This window comes from Stegostoma tigrinum, chromosome 10 (genome assembly GCF_030684315.1).
Source record: "Stegostoma tigrinum isolate sSteTig4 chromosome 10, sSteTig4.hap1, whole genome shotgun sequence".
In the NCBI taxonomy this organism is placed as follows: domain Eukaryota; kingdom Metazoa; phylum Chordata; class Chondrichthyes; order Orectolobiformes; family Stegostomatidae; genus Stegostoma; species Stegostoma tigrinum.
The window spans coordinates 16,166,994-16,187,337 of NC_081363.1; the positions used below are offsets into that span (position 1 = coordinate 16,166,994).

The following is a 20,344-nucleotide window of genomic DNA, read 5'->3' on the forward strand; positions in this document are numbered from 1 at the left end:
TAGCTGCAAGAGCAGGGCAGAACTAAGAATTCTGTGCTGAATAATTCACCTTCTTAATACTTCTCCACCATCTCAAAATACCGTAAGGAGTATAGTGGAATACTCTCTGCTTCCCTGGATGACTGCAGATCCAACACTCAATAACTGACAGCTTTGAAGACAAAGCAATTAACTTGGTTGGCATCCCACCCACTCCTTTAAACATTCATTCACTCAACCATTTGCAAACAGAGGCAGCAATGTACACCTTATACAAAATGCACTATATATTTGAGATAGAGAGGTTGGTGAGCAAATTTCAAAAGAGATAAACCATTAATGAACAATTCTAAAAGTAATCAACTGATAATTTACATAAAGGAGTAATTAACTAAAAATGGCAATTAAAAAAGTGCAAGTGTGTGCATCTGTGTAAGTTTGTGTACACATTCATTGTCTCTCCTTCTCAAACACACACACACACACATACACACACACACACACACACACACACACACACACACACACACACACACACACACACACTCTCTCCCCTCTCTCTCACTCTCTCTCACACACACACACACACACACACACACACACACACACACACACACACACACTCTCTCCCCTCTCTCTCACTCTCTCTCACACACACACACACACACACACACACACACACACACACACACACACACACTCTCTCCCCTCTCTCTCACACACACACACACACACACACACACTCTCTCCCCTCTCTCACACACACACACACACACACACACACACACACACTCTCTCCCCTCTCTCACACACACACACACACACACACACACACTCTCTCCCCTCTCTCACACACACACACACACACACACACACACACACACACACACACACACACACACACAATCTCTCTCTCTCTGTATTTCATCCCTCCACCCTTCTATGTACATTCCCTCTCTCACATTCTATCTCATCCTACGACTCTCACACTCTAAACAAGCACACGCCGTCCCCCTCTCACACACTGAATAACCACACACCTTCCTACTCCCTCCCTCACACACAGGTACTTTTCCCCAGTGACCACCCTATCGTCTAACTCCGTTGTTACTCCCATCCCTCAGCCAGCCAGCAGGTATCTGTCCAATGCAGTCGTCTTCCCCCAAGCACACCCAGTTCCTCTCCCAGAGAGCAGGCTTCAAACCAACTAAAAATACCGACCTTCACGAAGCTCATTGCTATTGCAGTCAGAAACCATTTCTCTTCGAGGTTTGCTCCTGATAGTATCACCAGTGACCACTTGGTGGTCATTTTCTCAAAAGGTTTAAAGGTTGTGGAAAGCCTTTGCAAGAATGAAACGTAGTGGTTCCATTGAATTAGACACATTGAATGAAAAAATGTTGAAGTAGTGTTGCTCTGGAAGGGAACTTATAATTTATGTTGACTGAATACTTACGATGAAACGAAAAATGAGCTACCTTTATAGTACATAACAAGGTGTAGAACTTGATGAACAGGGCAGACCAGGTAGCATCATAGGAGCAGGAAAGCTGATGTTTTGGGCCTAGACCCTTCTTCAGAAATACAGCCACATCACTTTTCTTAGTACCAGCCTATGGAGCCAGATCATCCCCAATGGACTACAGTCCACAGTCAAGCGTCCCCAGTTTGGCCCCAACCGTGACAATATCTACATTCAGAACATTGAGACACTTCAGAAGGGTTTCTCCCTGCGACTCCTGAAAAGCCATTTCTGAAGAAGGTTCTAGGCCCGAAACATCAGCTTTCCTGCTCCAATGATGCTGCCTGGCCTGTTGTGCTCATCAAGCTCTACATCTGATTATCTCAGATTCTCCAGCATTTGCAGTTCCTATTATCTCTGATACCTTTAAAGTAGATTGTTTAAGAACTCTTAAGATTTACAAAACATAAATCATTGTGTGAAAATATTCTAATTCCATCACATAGATCTTAATTCTTAAAGAATGCTCACCAATGCATTCTCCAATTGCTGTACGTTGGAAACCATGTTGGCATCTTACAATGCACTGATAGGACCCTATGGTATTCTCACATTTCCAGACTCCACAGACCGAGCTGCCGTATAAACTGCACTCATCGATATCTAAGTAGACGGAAGTTAAAGCAAAGGAGTTGATCATTATTAGCAGCAGTAATATATTGCTTAATAAACATGTGTATTCTGAAAAGGACTCACACTTGTTTAAAGACTAATGTGGGAGAATTAGGGTCCTGTTCATGAGACACAGGCATATTGGGGTAAGTAGATCTACCATGGGACAGTGCAAACCTGACGTGTGCTGGAGTCACAGTGTTCTTGAGGATCCCATCATTAGGGAAGTACAGAGTGTTATAATCTAAATAGTGACAGTAAGGTATCAAATGTGGAAAGCTGCAGGGGTGGGGGGGGGGGGGAACTTTCAACACACCACTATGTGCCAAAACATTGGCATCCCCAGCACCGATGCCATTTTTAAAAGCTCACTGTGCGCCTGGACAATTAGTGGCATCCCATTGCAGACCTGCTCACTGAAGGGCAACCATTCCACAGAAAGGCACCACATTACCACAGCAGGGATTTGGAGGTCCTGATGAACAGGAGGGCTGTCTCCTACGCAGAGGACTGGCAGAAGAGCCATGTCACCAAAGAACAAAGACAAAAAAAAAATACACCACAGAAACAGGCCCTTCAGCCCTCCAAGCCTGTGCTGCCACATTTTGGCCTTCCACACTAAAACTGTCTTCACTTACAGGTTCCGTATCCCACTATTCTCTTCCTATTCGTATATATCTCCAGGTGCTTCTTGAATGCTGCTACAGTGATGCTAGCATCCTGGTCCAAGGTCAACACTGGGCTAGTGCTGCATCAATAAACCCAAGGAACTGTGAGGAATAACAAGTGAAGTTGTCATGGTCCACACTCTCACTGGATAGACAGATGATGGGTGGTGATTTTAACCCAAGGGTCAGCATGCCTCAGGAGAGGGAAGACGTTCAGAAGAAGAGTCCTTCATGGTAACCTCGGCCTGTGTGGGATTTGAGCCCTCACTGTTGACATTGCTTTTGTATTGCAAACTGGCCTTTCGGCCAACTGACCTCATGGAATCCCAACCATGTCCCTTCCCCAACCCCAACCGTGGCAAGGATTGCCACACAAAGGTCAATGCTCTTCATCGCTCTGCCAGAGTCAATACCACATTGCTCTCTCTAGGTAACTCATACTCACTCTACCACTGCTATTGCATCCACAGCTCACGATCTGTCATCCTCACTATTGCCTGAAGATAAACCCCACTGTGATAAAATATTGTTGGGCATAATCCAAGCATGCAAAAGGTAACAGAGATATGTTTAATCATTTCAGTCACTCTCTTCTAAGTTTTTGCAATGGACTTTGGAAATTGCTGTCAAAATTTTATCAACTTATATAACAAAATGAATCATTCCTGTACAATTTAATACATAGAATAGGTTGTTAACAAAATACTAAAATCCTAAACAAAGTACTTAGTATTTGTAAATTGATTCTTACCTATACATTGTTCTGCTTCAGGTAAATGTGTGAAGCCTGTATCACATCTACACATATATGACCCATCTGTATTTATGCATTGGCCTCCTGAACATTTAGTATCATCACTGCATTCATTCACATCTGTAGGATAACCAATATAATTGAAACAATGAACTTAGACATAACATCTAAGTGGGCAGAATAATATGAAATGTAATACAGACGAAAATCATGTACAGCACACAGGAGACAGAAATAAATGCATCATGCATATATTCTGCACATGTAATTCCCTTTTAAATTATATAACAAGCCTAGGTACTGCTTTGGCTCTGTAAGTTTAAGAATTAAATTCTTATAGCTATGCAGCTTTGTTTTTTACTGTTTCCTTCGAATGTATCCCGTTGTATGTTGTAAGCGTATCTTGCTGCTAGCTTTAACACACTGATTTTACATGTGCATTGTATAAGCTTAAGTATGGAGTGATTTTGGAAATTTCTATATTAATTTTAAGAGTCATACAGATCTACAGCACAGAAAAGATTCTTCAGCCTCTCACGTTTGCACAGTCAAAAACAGCCACCTGCCTATTCTAATTTCATCTTCCTGCATTTGACTCATTGACTTGTATGGCTTATCATCACAAATGCACATCTAAATACTTTTCACAGTCTCCCTACAGTGTGGAAATAGACCATTCAGCGCAACAAGTCCACACCGCTCCTAAAAAGAGCATCCCACCCAGACCAATTCCCCTATAACTTCTTAAATGCTATGCGGGTTTCTGCCTCTACCTTTACCGGTAGTGAACTTCAGATTCCCACCACCCTCTGGATGAGAATGTCTTTTCCTCACATCCCCTTTAAACCTTCTGCATCTTAACATATATCCATACCCCTGTTACTGATTCCTCCATCAAGGGGGAAAGTTTCTTCTTGCCCAACCTATCTGGGCTCCTCATAATTTTCTGCGTCTTGATCATGTCCCCGCTCAATCTTCTCAGCTCTAAGGAAAACAACCCCAGTTTATCCAATCCAACTTCACGACTGAAACTCTCCAGGCCAGGCAACATCCTGGTAAATCTCCTCTGCACCCTCTTCAGTGCTATCACGTCCCTCCTATGATGTGGACGCCAGAGCTGCTCTAGCTGTGGCTTAACCAACATTTCAGTTCCAGCATAACTCTGAAACTCTATGCCTCGACTTGTAAGGGTGAGTACAGTATCCTGAATATTTTTTGAGCCATTTTCTCTATCTGCCCTGATACTTTAAGGGGCCAGTGCACATGTGCCTTGGTCACTCTGTACCTCAGTGCTTCTCAGGGCCCTGCCATTCACTATGTATTCCTTTGCCTTTTTTGTCCTGTCTATTTATCACCTCATATTTATCTGGATTGAATTTTGTTTATCACTGATCAGCACATCTGACCAGCCCATCTATACTGTCTTGTAGTCTAAGCTATCCTCCTCACTATTTGGGATTTAATGCAAGACTGTAGAAATTCAAACCCCTCTGAAGAAGTTCTTTTCACCAAAATACACTAATTAAAGCAATACACCGTGAATTCTGGAAATCTGAAAGAAACACAAAGAATGCTGGAGAAACTCAACTCAGTGTTAATGTTTGAAGTCTGGCCTGACTCTTTTTCAGACTCAAAATGTTAACTCTGTTTCTCTCTCCACTGATTTTGCTCAGCCTGCTGAGTTTCTCCAGCATTCCCTGTGTTTGATAATGTATATTTAACTGTCTGGTTTAAGGAGAATTATTCAGGACATGCAATGTTGGTACCTAGACATCAAATAGGCATTTGAGACAATGACCCCAGCAGTTCATCATCTCAAATAATTAGATAAAGAAACTAACATAACACACTGATTATCTAATGAGAAGCCCATTAAATTTAATGAAAGGGCAGAAGTACACTATAATGAGAATGACTGTTCCACAGGTATCTGATACCACAGGGTACCATCCAGGAGTTAACAGAAAGTAACATCTGTAGATGACTGTCATCCTTCAGAAACCATTTAGAAACTGATCACGCACTACCTAAACCGATAAGATGTAATTCCTGCACTTTCTGAATTTAAGTCTAGAAAACCACTGATTATGAACTGGGAGGGTTTTACGAGCAGACAAAGCAACCATTGAAGGGTATTTAGCCGATTTCAGTTAGAAGGATGGTGGACTGATTAGTTTTTTTGCTTAGAGAAGCACCCATAGCTTGGAGATATTGTGGTTTCAGTTTGTAGATACGTGAGCTGAAGTTGGATGTATGATGCAGTTCTCCTGGAGACAGCTGTTAATTCAGAAAAGGTAGGAAATAGAATCGTTCAGTATGAAGATTTAGTTTAAAAGTTCCACACCAGAAGCGTTTTGTTAGAACCATGAAGGGTTTATTTGAAGCTGAGAAAATCTAAACTCAGTGCATGTATACTCAAGGAACACATTGGTGGAAAGAACTGTCAGAGAATTGGTAGATGCAGGTACAGTTACGACATTTATAAGACAGTTGGATAGATACATTAAAAGGAAATGTTTACAGGGATATTGGTCAAATGCAAGGAAGTGGGATTAGTTTAGTTTGGGAAACTTGGCATGGAAAAGTTGGACTTTTCTTGTATGCCTCTAAGAGGATATATGACTCTCAGCATCAGGCATTGAAAGCAACATTTAAGTCAAACTATAGATATGATAGAGAAGGGAATTTTCTTTGGTGGTTAGTACATAAATGATGCTGTTGGGATAGTTGACATTTTGTATCTTTACTACATTTAAAACTTTTTCAAATTGTGTTATATGCACATTTTTGATTTAATCTAATCAATCTTCTTTTCCCTCATGTGAATAAACATCCATTTTATTGTTAAAATCAGATTAGCAACATTGTGTGCTTGTAGTTCAGTGAAAGACCATCTCTTTAAATTAAAAATAAATATAAACATAATTCATCAAGCCAGATTTCAGTCTAGGGATTGACTTGTTCAGGAATAACATCAGCTGTCATCATAGCAGATTCCATATTGCCTTCTAATACTGCACATTGTCCAACTCAAATCAAATATGAGGATACAATTACCAGCTAGCTATTTGCAAAATAAACATGTTGCAACTGAAGAAAACAAAGGATCAATCTGTTAAATTCATGAATAATAATTGTTAAAATGACACAGATGCTGCAAGTATATCCTTGGATTCAGTAACCAGTTGATTCTGTAATTGATCTGCGCAAGTTACTTTAATGGGTGTTGACACAGACTGCTTTATGTGTGCTTGTTACAAGGCCTGGGAGAGTAACAAAACAATCCACTTAAAATGCGGAGGAATATCCATGACTTGAATGTATATTGTTTCAGTTTTTCTAATGCCAGATCAAGTGAATACTTGATGAGGCGACAGGGTGTGAGTCATATGGTGCCTTAATTCACAATATGCGCAATGTAACATGTATTAGTTACTGTTAGAGTTTCATAATTTAACTGGTCAGGCATATGTTCATGGAAGTTATGCAAAATAAACAAAGTGCAATATTATTCCAACTTTGTGGATTGTCTTATTGAATTGAATGGAATAAATCTACTGCTTTCTGCTGAACAGTGACAGCGCACTTTGCTGCCCGATTAATCTTGCAGTCCTGACTCAGAAGTCCAGTTTATGTTTTAAAGGTATTTAAGATTGTCTTTTATTGTTCTTCTCAACCACTGGCCTGGTAAGTGCATACTGAATTAAGGTACTGTATTGTGAAGAGGAGGGAAATCCTGCTTTCTAATTTCTCTCACTTCAATTTTGCTTTTGGCCAAGTTGTTCAAAGAATGCAAACTATCAAACGTGCAATTCGAATTTTCCTGTTTGGAGTCCAGGTGTTTGTTTTGTCATGTGGGATCAACGGTGCCTGGAGCGCCATGCCTCAGAGCGACTTTACTCATCCAGTCTTCCCCTTGCTACGTCGTTCACTATGTGGCTGGGTTGGTGAGCAAGGGGAAGTCACACAGTCAGAAATGTGGAAAAGATCGTCACTGTTGTGATCTCTGCTGGCTTTCACATCTCTGGAATCATGTTGAAAGTCTAACAGTGCACCACTTCAGCCATTGGAAACCAAGAACTGCCCCCTCACAACATGGTGCTTCGCTGTTATTACTGAACAGATAGCTGGGACATAAAGGAAAACTCACTCTGCCTTCGTGAACAGGGAACTGGAGGTGGATGGGGTGGTGAAGAGAAGAGAGTCAACCTTAACAAGAGACCACATCAGCAGACACAGCTAATCTGGGCACAAATTTCAGTTTTGGTCAAGTGTTTCATCTGAAAATGAACACATAGCACCATAGAAGGAAAGCCAATGGCATTTTGCAGTCTGCAAGGTAAATACCAGTGTCTTCTTTCTGCTACTTCACACTCAAAAAGCCAGCTTTACCTCTGCCACTGCACATGTATCTCAGCAAGGCTCACAGGCTACAGCCTTTAGTATTGCATGCATCATCTCCACTCAACAGCTATTATCCAACTTTGAATTATGGTGGCACAGTAGCTCAGTGGTTAGCGTTGCTGCCTCACAATTCCAGGGTCTGCATTTGATTCCACCCTTGGGTGACTTTCTGAGTGGAGTTTGCAAGTTCTCCCCGTGTCTGCGTGTGTTTCCTCCCACAGTCCAAAGATGTGCTGGTTTGGTGGATTGACCATATTAAATTGCTCATTGTGTCCAGGGATGTGTAGGCATGGTGGATTAGCCATGCATGGTCATAGGGATAGGATAGAGGAGGGGATGGGTTTGGTAGGATGTTCTTCGGATAGTCTGTGCAGACTCAATGGGCTGAATGGTCAGCTTCCACACTAGAGATTCTATGATCCTATTTCATAGTTCCCAACAAGCTCTTTCTGTCTTCTATGCTTCCTACTCATTCACCCGGGAATACCTCACCACCTCTCCTGCTTATGCATTACCATCAACTGTTCTTCTATTCACTTCCTTCAAACTGAATCCTTCTGTCAGTGTTACTGCAGATAATACTGGCCCTGGCCCCCAGTAGCATCGACAGATTGAGCATTCACACAAAGTGCATAGATCTTCTCAACTTTGAATAATCCCTTCAGAGTTCTAACCAAACACTTCTGATGCAGAACCACTTGCCTTTATCCAGCAAGATTGATTGTGGCCCATACTGAGGGTTGCAGGAGATTGTCCCTGGACTCTAGTAGACAGAACCATGTGCCTAACTGACCGTGGACAAGCCCCAACTATATAATAGGATCAAAACTTAGACTTTCTGTGGCACTATCCTCTCCCAACTGTGTTAAACACCACCCCCACCACAATTTGGCTTTCATAAAAGGCCACTTGTTTGAACTGGTCGCAGTGTGCTTGCTACATAACTAGCTGGCATGTGCTGCAGCTTTGATCTTGATGTAGCATGATAGTTACAACGAAATGTCCACCTCCCATCAGACTGATAGATGACTGGACCCCAAATACAGTAGCTGCCTGGTGGCAAAAAAATGTTACGAGCCGTAGAGGTTGGCAGTGTGTAGCTGAGAACCGAAGACTCTGTGCTCTAAGAAGGTAATGTGAGCCACACAGAGGCTATAAGTCAGTGTTGAGGTTAGGAAAGTAGTGTGGAGTGTATAGATACCAACAAAGAGAATGCTGGAGAAACTCAGCGGGTCCAGTCTTCTTGGTGCTTGTTTAAGATTTCCAGCATGCACAGTATTTTGCCAATAATGAAGTGTACAGAGGCTGGAGGCCTCCACCTAAGGGGAAAACTGAGTGAGCACTAACAGACATGCCCTGAGATGCATGCCCTGAGGTCAGGCAGTGGTTGAGATCCGAAGCAAAATGCAGCTGGGCAGAAGTGTCATCTCAGACCTGGCATTTTCATGTGGTAAGGTTGGTTGTTTGCCAATGTCGAATTGCATGGGTGAGGGAGAGTAGTGAATTGTGGCCAGGGAGCATGCATTGAGCAAAGAGTGGTACAGCACAGGAACAGGCCCTTCGTCCCACAAAGTCTGTGTCAATTATGATGCCTTTCTAAAATGATCTCATCTTCTGGCACATGGTCCATATACCTCTCTTCCCTGTCATCATGTGTCTGTCTAAATGCTTCCTTCAACATTGCTATCATAATGCAGAGACACTATTGTGAAGAAGTAATGGCAGAGTGACCTGAACAATCATTTGGCGAGCAGCAGCCATGAGTTACCACAGGATCAGGAGTAGGCCATTCAGCCCCTCGAGCCTATCCCGTCATTCAATGAGATCATGGTTGATCTGTGGCTTAGCTTGATATGGCCTTTGGCCGATATCTCTTAAAAGCCTCGCTTAACAAAAATGTATCTAAGTCAGATTCAAAATTAACAACTCATCTAGCATCAACTGCCATTTGTGGAAGATAGTTCTAAACCTCTACCACCTTTTATGTGTTAAAGGGCTTCCTAACATCTCTCTTGAATGGTCTGGCTCCAGGTTTTGAACATTGCCTCTCTCTAACCTACATGTTGCGAATTGTTTCTCAGTGAAGGAGGGAGAACTGGAGGTAGAATATAGAAAAGGTGAGTTGTGGTTTTAATGAGATGTGAATGTATGGAACAAGACAGTCACCGGACATTGGTGAAATTCTAGCTGTCATTTACGGCTTGATGAGATCTTCAGGAAAACATTTCTTGGTCAAGAATCTGACTTCTTTTATCCATAACATTTCTTCCTGCCTTTCTTGCTGTTGCTCATACAACACAGGGAGAGGAAAATTCCACCCATGGATACAAGTGATCACATTACTTTTGGTCAGGTCTCCTAGGTACCCAATTAGCTTAATAAATACATTTCTTCTGAATTTGGATTCATGACACAGCATGTGGTTTTCCTGAGAAACTAAGTTTTCTAGAGGAAGCTATAGCTCAAAGCAAATTTTGCCATAATCGGACCTAAGTTCCATGGACAAAAACAACAAAAATGTTCTGAACTATAGCACAGCTCTAGGTGGTAACATCTCTCGTTGCAATAGCAGATCTAAAATATCACGATTTGGCTATTTGACAGTATACAGAGTCCATATAAGTTTGGACAGTGAAACATGCAGCATTGTTTTTTCAAGGAGTCTCTGGCAATCTGTTCATATCTAAAATTACATAACACTGAATCAATTACCTCATGAAAGTTGCAGCGTGGGTTAAGGCTAAGCTGTTCAGAGACAAATGTTCAGAAATGGCCAAGCACACGTGAATGCTGTTCCCATTTATATGTTGAAGTTGTGGTTTGAAGAAAGTGCATTTTTTTTTATTATTGAAGTGTGTTCCCAGAAGCTTTCGCAAATTGAAACTTTAACGAACATTTCCTTCTGAGGTTTACAAGGTGTTCACCATTTCATTTCCTCTAACTGCTAGTGTTTGTATTCATCCCCTAACACTCCTCACATCTATGGGACAGCTGTACAATTGTATAATATGGAGGCATGAAGAATTGGGCATAATGTAGGCACATGTAAGATTATGCTTCAAAGCAAAGGAGGAAATCAGGGATTAAAAAATGGCACAAATCCTAAGACACATGAAGGAAAAAGAAATAGAAGTAGGAAAAAAGTTTATCAAGCAGAAATATAAAAGGAGGAAATGTTTATTTATTTGTTCATGGGATGTGAGTGTTGCTGGCTGGTCCAGCATTTATTGCTCATCTCCAATTGCTCTAGGGAAGGCATTGATGAGCAGCTTTCTTAAACTGCTGCTGTCAATGTTCACAGAGACATCAACAATACTGTCAAGAAAGGAGTCTCAGGATTTTCACTCAGCCACAATGGCGGAACAATGATATATGTGCCAATCCAGAAGGATAGGACCAAGCATTGTGGTCCCATACACCTTCTTTAAGGTGGTTGAGTTTGTGGGTTTAGAAAGTGCTTTCAAAGAAGTCTTTGTGAGTTAATCCAACGCATCTTGCAAATGGTCAACACTATTCCCACTGTGTGTCAGCGGAGGAGGGAATTAGCCTTAAAGGTTGCAAATCAAGTGAGCAGTTATGTCTTGGATGGTGTCAAATTTCTTGAGTGTTATTGAAATGAACCCCAACCAAGTAAGTGGATGGTATTTCATCCCATTCAGGACTGGTGCCTTGTAGATAGGTATTGAAGTGACAGGATGTGAGAGCCATATTATCACAATGGTTAGTCCAGTTCAATTTCTGGTCAATGGCAATGATATTGATGATGGGGTGGTCACTGATGATAATGTGATTTTCAGGAAATTAATCAAGATAAATTATTTCAATGGCATTAAAGAATGGGACTGGTTATTTGTGCTAATCTAACATAGTGACAAACTACATATAGCACTGACCTCAGAGTTCCATTTTACCCTATCATCTAAACCAGCCAAGATACTATGATTAAAATTGGCTTTTGGTGATGGGATAAAATAGGTAGCATCAAACTGGCAGCCTGCATTTCATTACCATACCTGATTTTTCATTTTTATTGATGTCATAAACATACTATTATTGATTCTGTTCTACTGCCAAAGAGCACAGCGACCTTCACTGTTGGCACAATGGACTAAAGAGAAAAAAAGTTTCAATCGCAGCAAATTGCAATTTGCAAATCATAGCATATCTTACATAAACCATATAAAGTGTCAGGCTGCAAATGTTCAAATGTAACTAATGATCTTACCTACACAGGCTGTTCCCTCAGTAGTAGTGGTATAGCCCTCAGCACAAAGACAGTAATAAGATCCTCCTTCTTTGTTTATACATTCTCCATTCGGACCACAGACGTCACTGGTCAAGCATTCATTAATATCTACGGAGCAGAGAACACACTGCAGGAAGTATGACACTAACAGTGGGAACTCAAAAGCAAAAGCAAAAGCAAAAGCAAAAAAACATTGATCCCCAAACCAGATTGAATTGGAAGGGTTCAGACAGGTACGGGCCAAATGTTGGCAAATGGGACTAGATTAATTTAGGACATCTGGTCAGCATGGATGAGTTGGACTGAAGGGTCTGTTTCTGTCTTGTACAACTCCATGACTCTAACTAGAATTGAGATTTGTAACCATCCTAATTAATTACTATCCATCTAGGACTCAAAACACTATCTTTGCTTTCCCTCCACAGATGCTGCTAGGCCTGCTGAGTTTCTCCAAAAATTTCTGTTTTCATTTCAGATCTTCAACATCACAGTTGTTTTTTTATTTCATCCAATTACCTTTTCACAGTTTTTCTCATTTTTTGGACAAGCTGTTTAATATAGCCAATTGCTTTGGTCCAAATATTCAACTTTGGATAAGGAAGAAAATAATTAGCCCGCACACTGGTAAAAGTTATGTTTCTGTTTCCCATTACAGACAATTTAATGTACACTTTGTAAAATTTTGCATAGAACACAAGAACTGTTGCAAAGTCAGCGTTATCATAAACATCTGAGCCAAACATTTGTGGAAACACCTCACCATAAATAATCAGTAATAAGCTCAAAAATTCCTTTCATGTATATTTTAGAAACATACAGATTAGAGGAATGAATAGGTCATTAGGCCCATTACACTTGCTTCATAACTCAAAATGATCTTTGCTAACTTCTTTAATATATTCGGTGACTTGGTTCCAAAGCCCTCTTAGGTAAAGAATCCATAGATTCATCATTCTTTGAGAGAAGAAATTTCTCTTCAACTCAGTCTGAAATAGCCAACTAAAAACCTGAGACCACAGCCCTTTGTTCTACACATCCCCAGGCAGGGGAAACCTCATCCCTGCCTCCAATCTCAACAGACCTTTTAGAATTCTGTATATTTCAATGAGATCCCCATTCATTCTTCTAAATGCCAGTGAATACAGGTCCAATGTTGCCTCATAAGCCATTCCAGGGGCTAGTCTGATTAAGCTTCCATCTTTGGCAAATATATTTTTTCCGAGGTAAGGAGACGAAAATTGCACACAATTTTCCAGTTGTGGTCTCACTGAGGCCTTGTGCAGCTGCAGTAAATCATTCTCATTCCTGTACTCAAATCTTCTTGCAATAAAGGCCAACATATCAGTAGCCTTCCTAACTACCTGTTGCATATGTATGAACACCTTCAGTGACTGATGTGAATAGGTGGGGGCTAGTGTTGGGCAAGGATCAAACCTTGCGTACCCTATTAGCAACTACATTCCACTCCAAGAATAATCAATTTCTTGTTGGTTTCTTTTTTGTCGTCTTTATGTTTTCCTGCCTGCTAAACGTATCACATATATGCTAGTAAATCAGCTCAATCCCCTTTGCATTGCTTTTGCACACTAAACTCTTACTTGGGATTTCATCAAATGCTTTCTGGAAATCAATATACATCAAAGATACATTATGAGGAAAGGTTGAGGGAACTAGGGCTTTTTTCATTGAAATGAGGAAGTTTGAGAGGTGACTTGGTAGATGATAAGAGGCATAGATAGAGTGGATAGTCAGGCTTTTTCACAGGGTGGAAATGACTATTATGAGGGGGCATAGTTTTAAGGTGATTGGAGGAAGGTATTGGGGAGATGTCAGAGGTAGGTTATTTACACAGAGAGTGGCTGGACCACTTTTCCAGTTGTGTTACATCGGCATCCTAGGATCCATTTTCATGCTTGACTTCATCTTGTGTCGAAACAAATTTGAAACATTCCCGCTGAGCAAATTCTTGGGATTCTCTCTTATTGTAAATATTAATGCTGTTCAAATTCATTTTTACTCATTGATTCTTCTTATAATTCACCTAAGGTTCCTTTTCTCACCAGAATTCTTTGGATCTTGTCCTACTTCCATGGTTGCTGATGCTATCTTCTTTCTGAATTAGTACAATTTGACACAAAAACAGTACAGATGGACCACGGATTCCTGTTGCTGAGGCAAAGGGTGACCATACAACCACAGCATGGAGAAGCAGAAGTAGGCTATCCAGCCCATTGAGTCTTCACCATTCAATGACATCACAGCTGATCCCAACTCCACTTTCTCACCTTTCCCCACCTCCTTGATTTTGTTGCTGATTAAAAATCTGTCCATCGCAGTCATGAATATATTTGATGGTCCAGACTCGATATCTCCAAGGGAAAGAATTCCACTGATTCACTATCCACTGAGAGAAGAAATTCCACTTCATCAATGTTTTAAATGTGGGAACCACTATTCTGAGAACAATGATCCCGGGCTCTCCCTTTATTCTACCTCTGTATCTAATAGTTAGTGAATGCGCTACCCATGCTAATATGTAAACTTTAACACCATGGGTTCTTATCTTATTAAGTGGCCTTTTGTGCAGTACCTTGTGAGGAATTTTCTCATCCCTGGATTTGCAAGAGAATGCCTGAGACTGGGAAGTAGGTCCTGAAAAGAAACTATCGCCTTCTCCCCACCTCTGCAATTAAATGTTAGATGAGAAGCTCCATGGCTTCCTCAACATACAAACAGTTGAGACCTCATGTTTTCAAAATGGATCCTAGGATGGCCACACAAAAGCTTGAATGTGCCTGCTGCTTGATCATCCACCTTCCTGGGGGCCTGAAGGGTTTATTGGTTACCGATTTGGAAACTTAGGTGCTGAGTTTGAGGGTAGCCTCCAATGATCCCAATCTGAGGGCACTCTGAGGCATGGATGGTTGGCAAGAAGGTGGCTTCTGAAAGCTAATCCTTGCCCTGCCTATCTCCCCCAAACTGACCCTTCCCAAGAGCACTCACTGCTGATTTTCCATCAGCGCACAATACTATTGGCTGGCAGCTTCCAGCAACCTGACGCACCACTGTCGAGGCCAGTGATAAAGAGAAAAACTTGTCTATGTGCTGCCTATCTGTCCTCAGTGAGCTGATAGGCACATGATACAAACAGCTATCATGCAGGTGGGTGGGGGGTGGGTGTTGACTTTTTTGACATCCACGCTATTAAAAATAAGAAAACCTCAGCCTTAACATGGGAGAGGGTATGTTAGACCATAAGAAATCAAGAATAGGCCATCTGGCCCCTCAATCTCCTCAATAGGATCATGGATAATCCATCATTTCTCACGTCCACTTTCCTTCCTTTTCCCTTTAACAGTTAATTCAACTTATCAAGAATCTATCAATCTCAATCTTAAACACGTACAAGAATGCCAGCCCTACAGCTCTTTGTAGCACCTTTATCCTGAGACTATGTTAGGTGCTGACTCAATTCTACCAGGAAAGTTTGCTCTTTTGTCCTTGTTAAGAACAGGCCATCAATCTTCAGCAAGCTTCTCGGCATTTCATGGGGCTCAACAGCAGGGACTTGGCTTGCCAGGGGTGGGCAGCATCTGAGACCTGAAGATCACTGTCAACGGCTACACATAAAGCAATCCAACAGCGAGAAAGTAGGTCATTTTCTTTTACTTTTCATGGGGTGGGTATCACACGGAGGGCGACATCAGTGAGGTGGAGTTGGGGACCAGGCCTGTTTTCAGAGGCCACGATTTTGCTTTCCCCCTCTACAAGTTGAGTGGCACTCCCTGCCACCACAATCCAGTCACTCCAGTCAGGAAACCAGGCACTTTTCCCATATGGCAGGAATGCCGACAATGCACCAAGGCGGTGAGTTGCAACCCCTGAATGGCCATCAATTGACCATTTAATTGCTGCTGAGTTGAGAATGCCTCCAGTGTACCTTCTTGTCCAGAACGTAATTGGAGATGTGGGAGAAGGGAGTAAGTATCTCTCCAGCGACAATCTGCCCAGTTATTTCTCTCTCCAGGGTGGGGAAAGTTCGGCCCATAGTCATTCTCACCAACTTCTAAACATTTAATATCTTGTTGATTAGTTTTGAGTGAAATCTAGTTAATTCAACATTTCAAAATAATTCAAGGGCTTTTGCTCATCCTGGAACTTCCCAACACCAGTAGGATAGTTTTACAGTAGCTTTACTTTGGCTACGTCTACATGCCCACTTGATTAACACAATCGAAGGAAAGCAGGATGGGCCTGCAATGGGAGCGTTATTAGCTATCATTGACTTTCCCCACTGAAGGTGAATTTCATGCCTAGCTGATTTCGCAAAGCATAAAATACAAAGGACTAGTGCTCTTTACAAATGTGACTATTACTTCACAAACTCTCCATGACTTATTTAGAATAGCATCTAAAGTGGCAAATTGCTGCTTTTTTTTTGAAAAATTGACTAAACTTATCTGTCAAATTTTCTGTAATGATGAGATACACTATTGTTATCCAGTAGGACAGATATTAAAAACAAGGAAGTGAGTAAATGTGCTCGTATACAGTAACAGTTTTGTGATTGCTAAGTGAGTCTTTGTTAGAGTAAAGTCTTTAGAAAGACAAAGTTATACCCGCGCAGGAGAGCTGAAAAATTGTTTCTCTTGGCAACTGCCAACCTACATTACGAGCTTTGCATTTCACATTGACATCCAAACACTAAAATACTGAATTCAAAATGTATGAAAATGGCCCCTCACTAAATGACCTGATGTTTTCCACTCAGCATCACAATCCCAATCATGACCCTTGGTGGCATTCCCCACATTATAGGTGATTTTTATGGTTATCTAATCTTATTTTGATTTTTTTTCTTCAAATTGTGGCTATTTGCTTTACTCAGAATTTTAATGAAAGCCATTTTATTATGCTACACTAAAACACCATAGGTGTTGGATTCTTGATTATGGAGTTGTTGAGATTTTAAAACAAGAATGTGATTTCAAATGTATTCACAGTTATGGTGTTATTAGACTATTGCATCAAATTTTCCGTGCACATTTTATGGAATTTCTCTAAAGCACAGTGTCAATTCTGTGGAAATAGTTGGCACCTTCCAAATGGGGTGGTCTAGGATTCATTAGTTTGGACGTTAACAAGTATATTAAACCTTCTTAAAAACCGAATGAACTGTAGATGCTGTAAATCAGAAATGAAGTTGTTGGAAAAGCTCATCAGGTCTAGCAGCAACTGTGCAGAGAAATCAGACTTAACTGGGTTCAGTTCTGTGGAAAGGTCACCTGACCCTTTTGCAGCAACTTCTATTTTTGTTTATTATATCTTTTTCTCACTTTACTAAACCTTCTTTATCGTAAATATGCTTAGGTCTAAAAATGCAATGAGTAAAGTTGTGACTTGGTCAGCAATTTGATTCTTGAACTCTAACGCATCAAATGAAACAGGATACCAGCTTGAAATATGCAAATAATACAATGACAAAATGCATATTGTATATTGTAGTTGAGAATAAATATGAAATCTCATTTTTTTTTGAAAACTCAAATATTCTGTTTACAGTTTTGTTTATTCACTCACTAATCGAATTTGGATGTTACTGGCTGGACAGCATTCACTGACTGTCCCTAGGTGCCCTTGAGAAGGTCATAGTGAACTGTCTTCTTGAAATGTGGGCTGCAGATGGATTCACAATGCCGTTAGGTAGGGAATTCCAGGATTTTGATCTACTGAAGGAATGGTGATATATTACCCAGTCAGGATGGTGATTGGTTTGGAAGCAAACTTGCAAGCAGTGTATTTGCAGCTCTTGTCCTTGTAGATGGAAGTTGTCATGGGTCTGGAATGTGCAGTCTAAAGATTTTTGGCAAATGTCTACAGTCCATCTTGTAGATAGTACACATCGAGCGTTGGTGGTGGACAGAGCGAATATTTGTAATGTGCTGCCAATTAAGTTGGCTGCTTTGTCCTGGATGGATATCAAGCTTGTTGAGTGCCCAGGCAAGTGGGGAGTTTCGATCACACTTCTGCCTTGTGACTTGCAGATGGTGAACAGAGTCAGGAGGTGAGTTACTCGCTAGAGGATTCCTAACCTCTGACTTGCTATTGTAGTTGTCGTATTTGTATAGAAAGTCTAGTTCAGTGGTCAATTGCAATATGCAAAAAATGTGACTTTGTCATGTCACATAATCTCAATTAAATGGATTGTTCTGAGAATAGAACTGAGAAACTTGATCAGTCAATTATGATTCGGTGTTCTGTCAGGTAAAAAAGGAATTCTACTAGATGCTGGGATCATATTAAAGTGATTAACATATTAGTAGCATGTATTTTTATTTTTGCTGGTCTTACCTTGGCAGCCTGTGCCATCAGGAGTATTGGTAAAACCCCTGGCACAAATGCAGGAATAGGATCCTTCATTGTTAACACATTCTCCGTTTGGACCACAGACATCCTTGCTCAAGCATTCATTCGTATCTATAAAAGTATATTCACAGCAAAGTTAGAAAAAGATGGAAAACAGTAGAAAATAAATCTCAGCAATTCACTAGAGAGTGCAACAGGTTCACTGACTACAAAAAGAAAATGCTGGAAAAGCTCAGCAGGTGTGATAGAAGGGTTCTAAGGAAGAATCACTCGACCTAAAATGTTAACCCTGATTTCTCCTCATACATGCTGCCAGACCTGCTGAGCTTTTCCAGCAATTTCTGTTTTTGATTCTGATTTACAGCATCTACAGTCTTTTTGGTTTTTAGTAGGTTAATTGACAATGTTGGAACAGCAGGATGTTCCTTATGTGAAGTTTTCCATTGCTTATTTTTATTTCACCGTTTCACATAATTCTTCCTAGCTTTTCGTTGGCCTCTCCGTGCTGTGTTTTATAACCACAGTGTGCAACAGTATTCTTCATTAGTAATTTTTCTATCAAAACCTAATTTCCTCCACTGGTTGATTATTCTAACTGTATTAATGACTTTCTTTAGATAGCCAGAATTTTTGCAAGAGGGAGGCTCTCTCTGAAATTCTGCCCTCTTTTCCGTTGCAAGCAAATAAAGCAGAGAGTCACCAATGTTTAGAGGGGAATTGAGAATCATTGACTTCCTACAGTTTGGAAAGAGGCCCATCGACTCTGCACTGACCCTCTGAAGACCATCCTCATGATCCCGCATTTAATCATGAGCAATCCACCTAGCCCGCACATCCCTGCAGATTACAAGATAATTTAGCATGGCCAATCCTCCTAAACTGCACACTACAGGATAATTTACCATGACTAATCCTCCTAACCTGCACACTACAGGATAATTTAGCATGGCCAATCCTCCTAGCCTGCACACTTCAGGACAATTTAGTCTGGCCAATCGTCCTATCCTGCATATCTTTGGGCATTGGGAGGAAATCAAACATCCAGAGGATAACCACACAGACACAGGGAGAATATGTAAACACTACATGGACAGCTGCCTGAGGGTGAAATTGAACCTGGGTCCTGGGTTCTGTGAGGCAGCAGTGCTAACCACTGAGCCATTGTGCCACCCTGGAGGAAAACGTTTTCACCCAGAGGGAATGGGTGACTGCCTGGGAAGTCCTGATGAAGGAAACCTCAACCTTTAAAAACCACCTGGATGAGGAGTTGAAATGTCTTAACATCCAAAGCTAAGACCTACAGCAGGAAGTTAGGACTAGTGGGGGTCGTATTTGTTTTTGCTGGTCCAGGCTTGACGGACCGAAGGGCCAATTCTGTACTGTGTGATTCTATGATTCTTTTGCCTGTGAAGCCTCAGGAAAACTCCAGAGGCATTGAAGGTTGGGGGTGTGGAGTGGGGCAGCTTTCTATCCGTTCGGTTCATCCTCAGTGAAAGACGTATGGTGGAGCCCATTTGGCACCTGCCAGGGTATGTTGGTAGCTGTTGGGGGGGGGGGGGGGGGGGTCATACTTCCAAATGCTGCCTGGAATCGGATTTGATTGCTGAATAATGGCCAGCTCCTGATGACAACTGTCCCTCCAACCACTGGGTTTTTGACCAGTGTTTTCATGCAACCCCACTAATGCCCTGCACCAGAGAGGATTGATTCTGATGATAGATGGGATGTGGGTATCACTGGGTATGGCAGGATTAAGTGCACACCCCAAATTGCCCAGAGGACAGGTATAAGTC

At 41.3% G+C, this 20,344-nt stretch overlaps 1 protein-coding gene across 1 annotated transcript in view; it reads right to left on the reverse strand.

Annotated features, from left to right (window-relative positions):
- The window catches only part of LOC125455610 (latent-transforming growth factor beta-binding protein 2-like), a 474,230-nt gene that overhangs the window by 83,554 nt on the left and 370,332 nt on the right, over positions 1-20,344 (reverse strand). Inside the window, exons 23-26 of the mRNA XM_048537794.2 lie at positions 18,537-18,662; positions 12,165-12,293; positions 3,533-3,655; positions 1,973-2,104 (exon numbers count right to left, since the gene is read on the reverse strand). Coding sequence (XP_048393751.1) covers positions 1,973-2,104; positions 3,533-3,655; positions 12,165-12,293; positions 18,537-18,662 — 510 coding nt within the window. The remainder of the gene's footprint in view (positions 1-1,972; positions 2,105-3,532; positions 3,656-12,164; positions 12,294-18,536; positions 18,663-20,344) is intronic.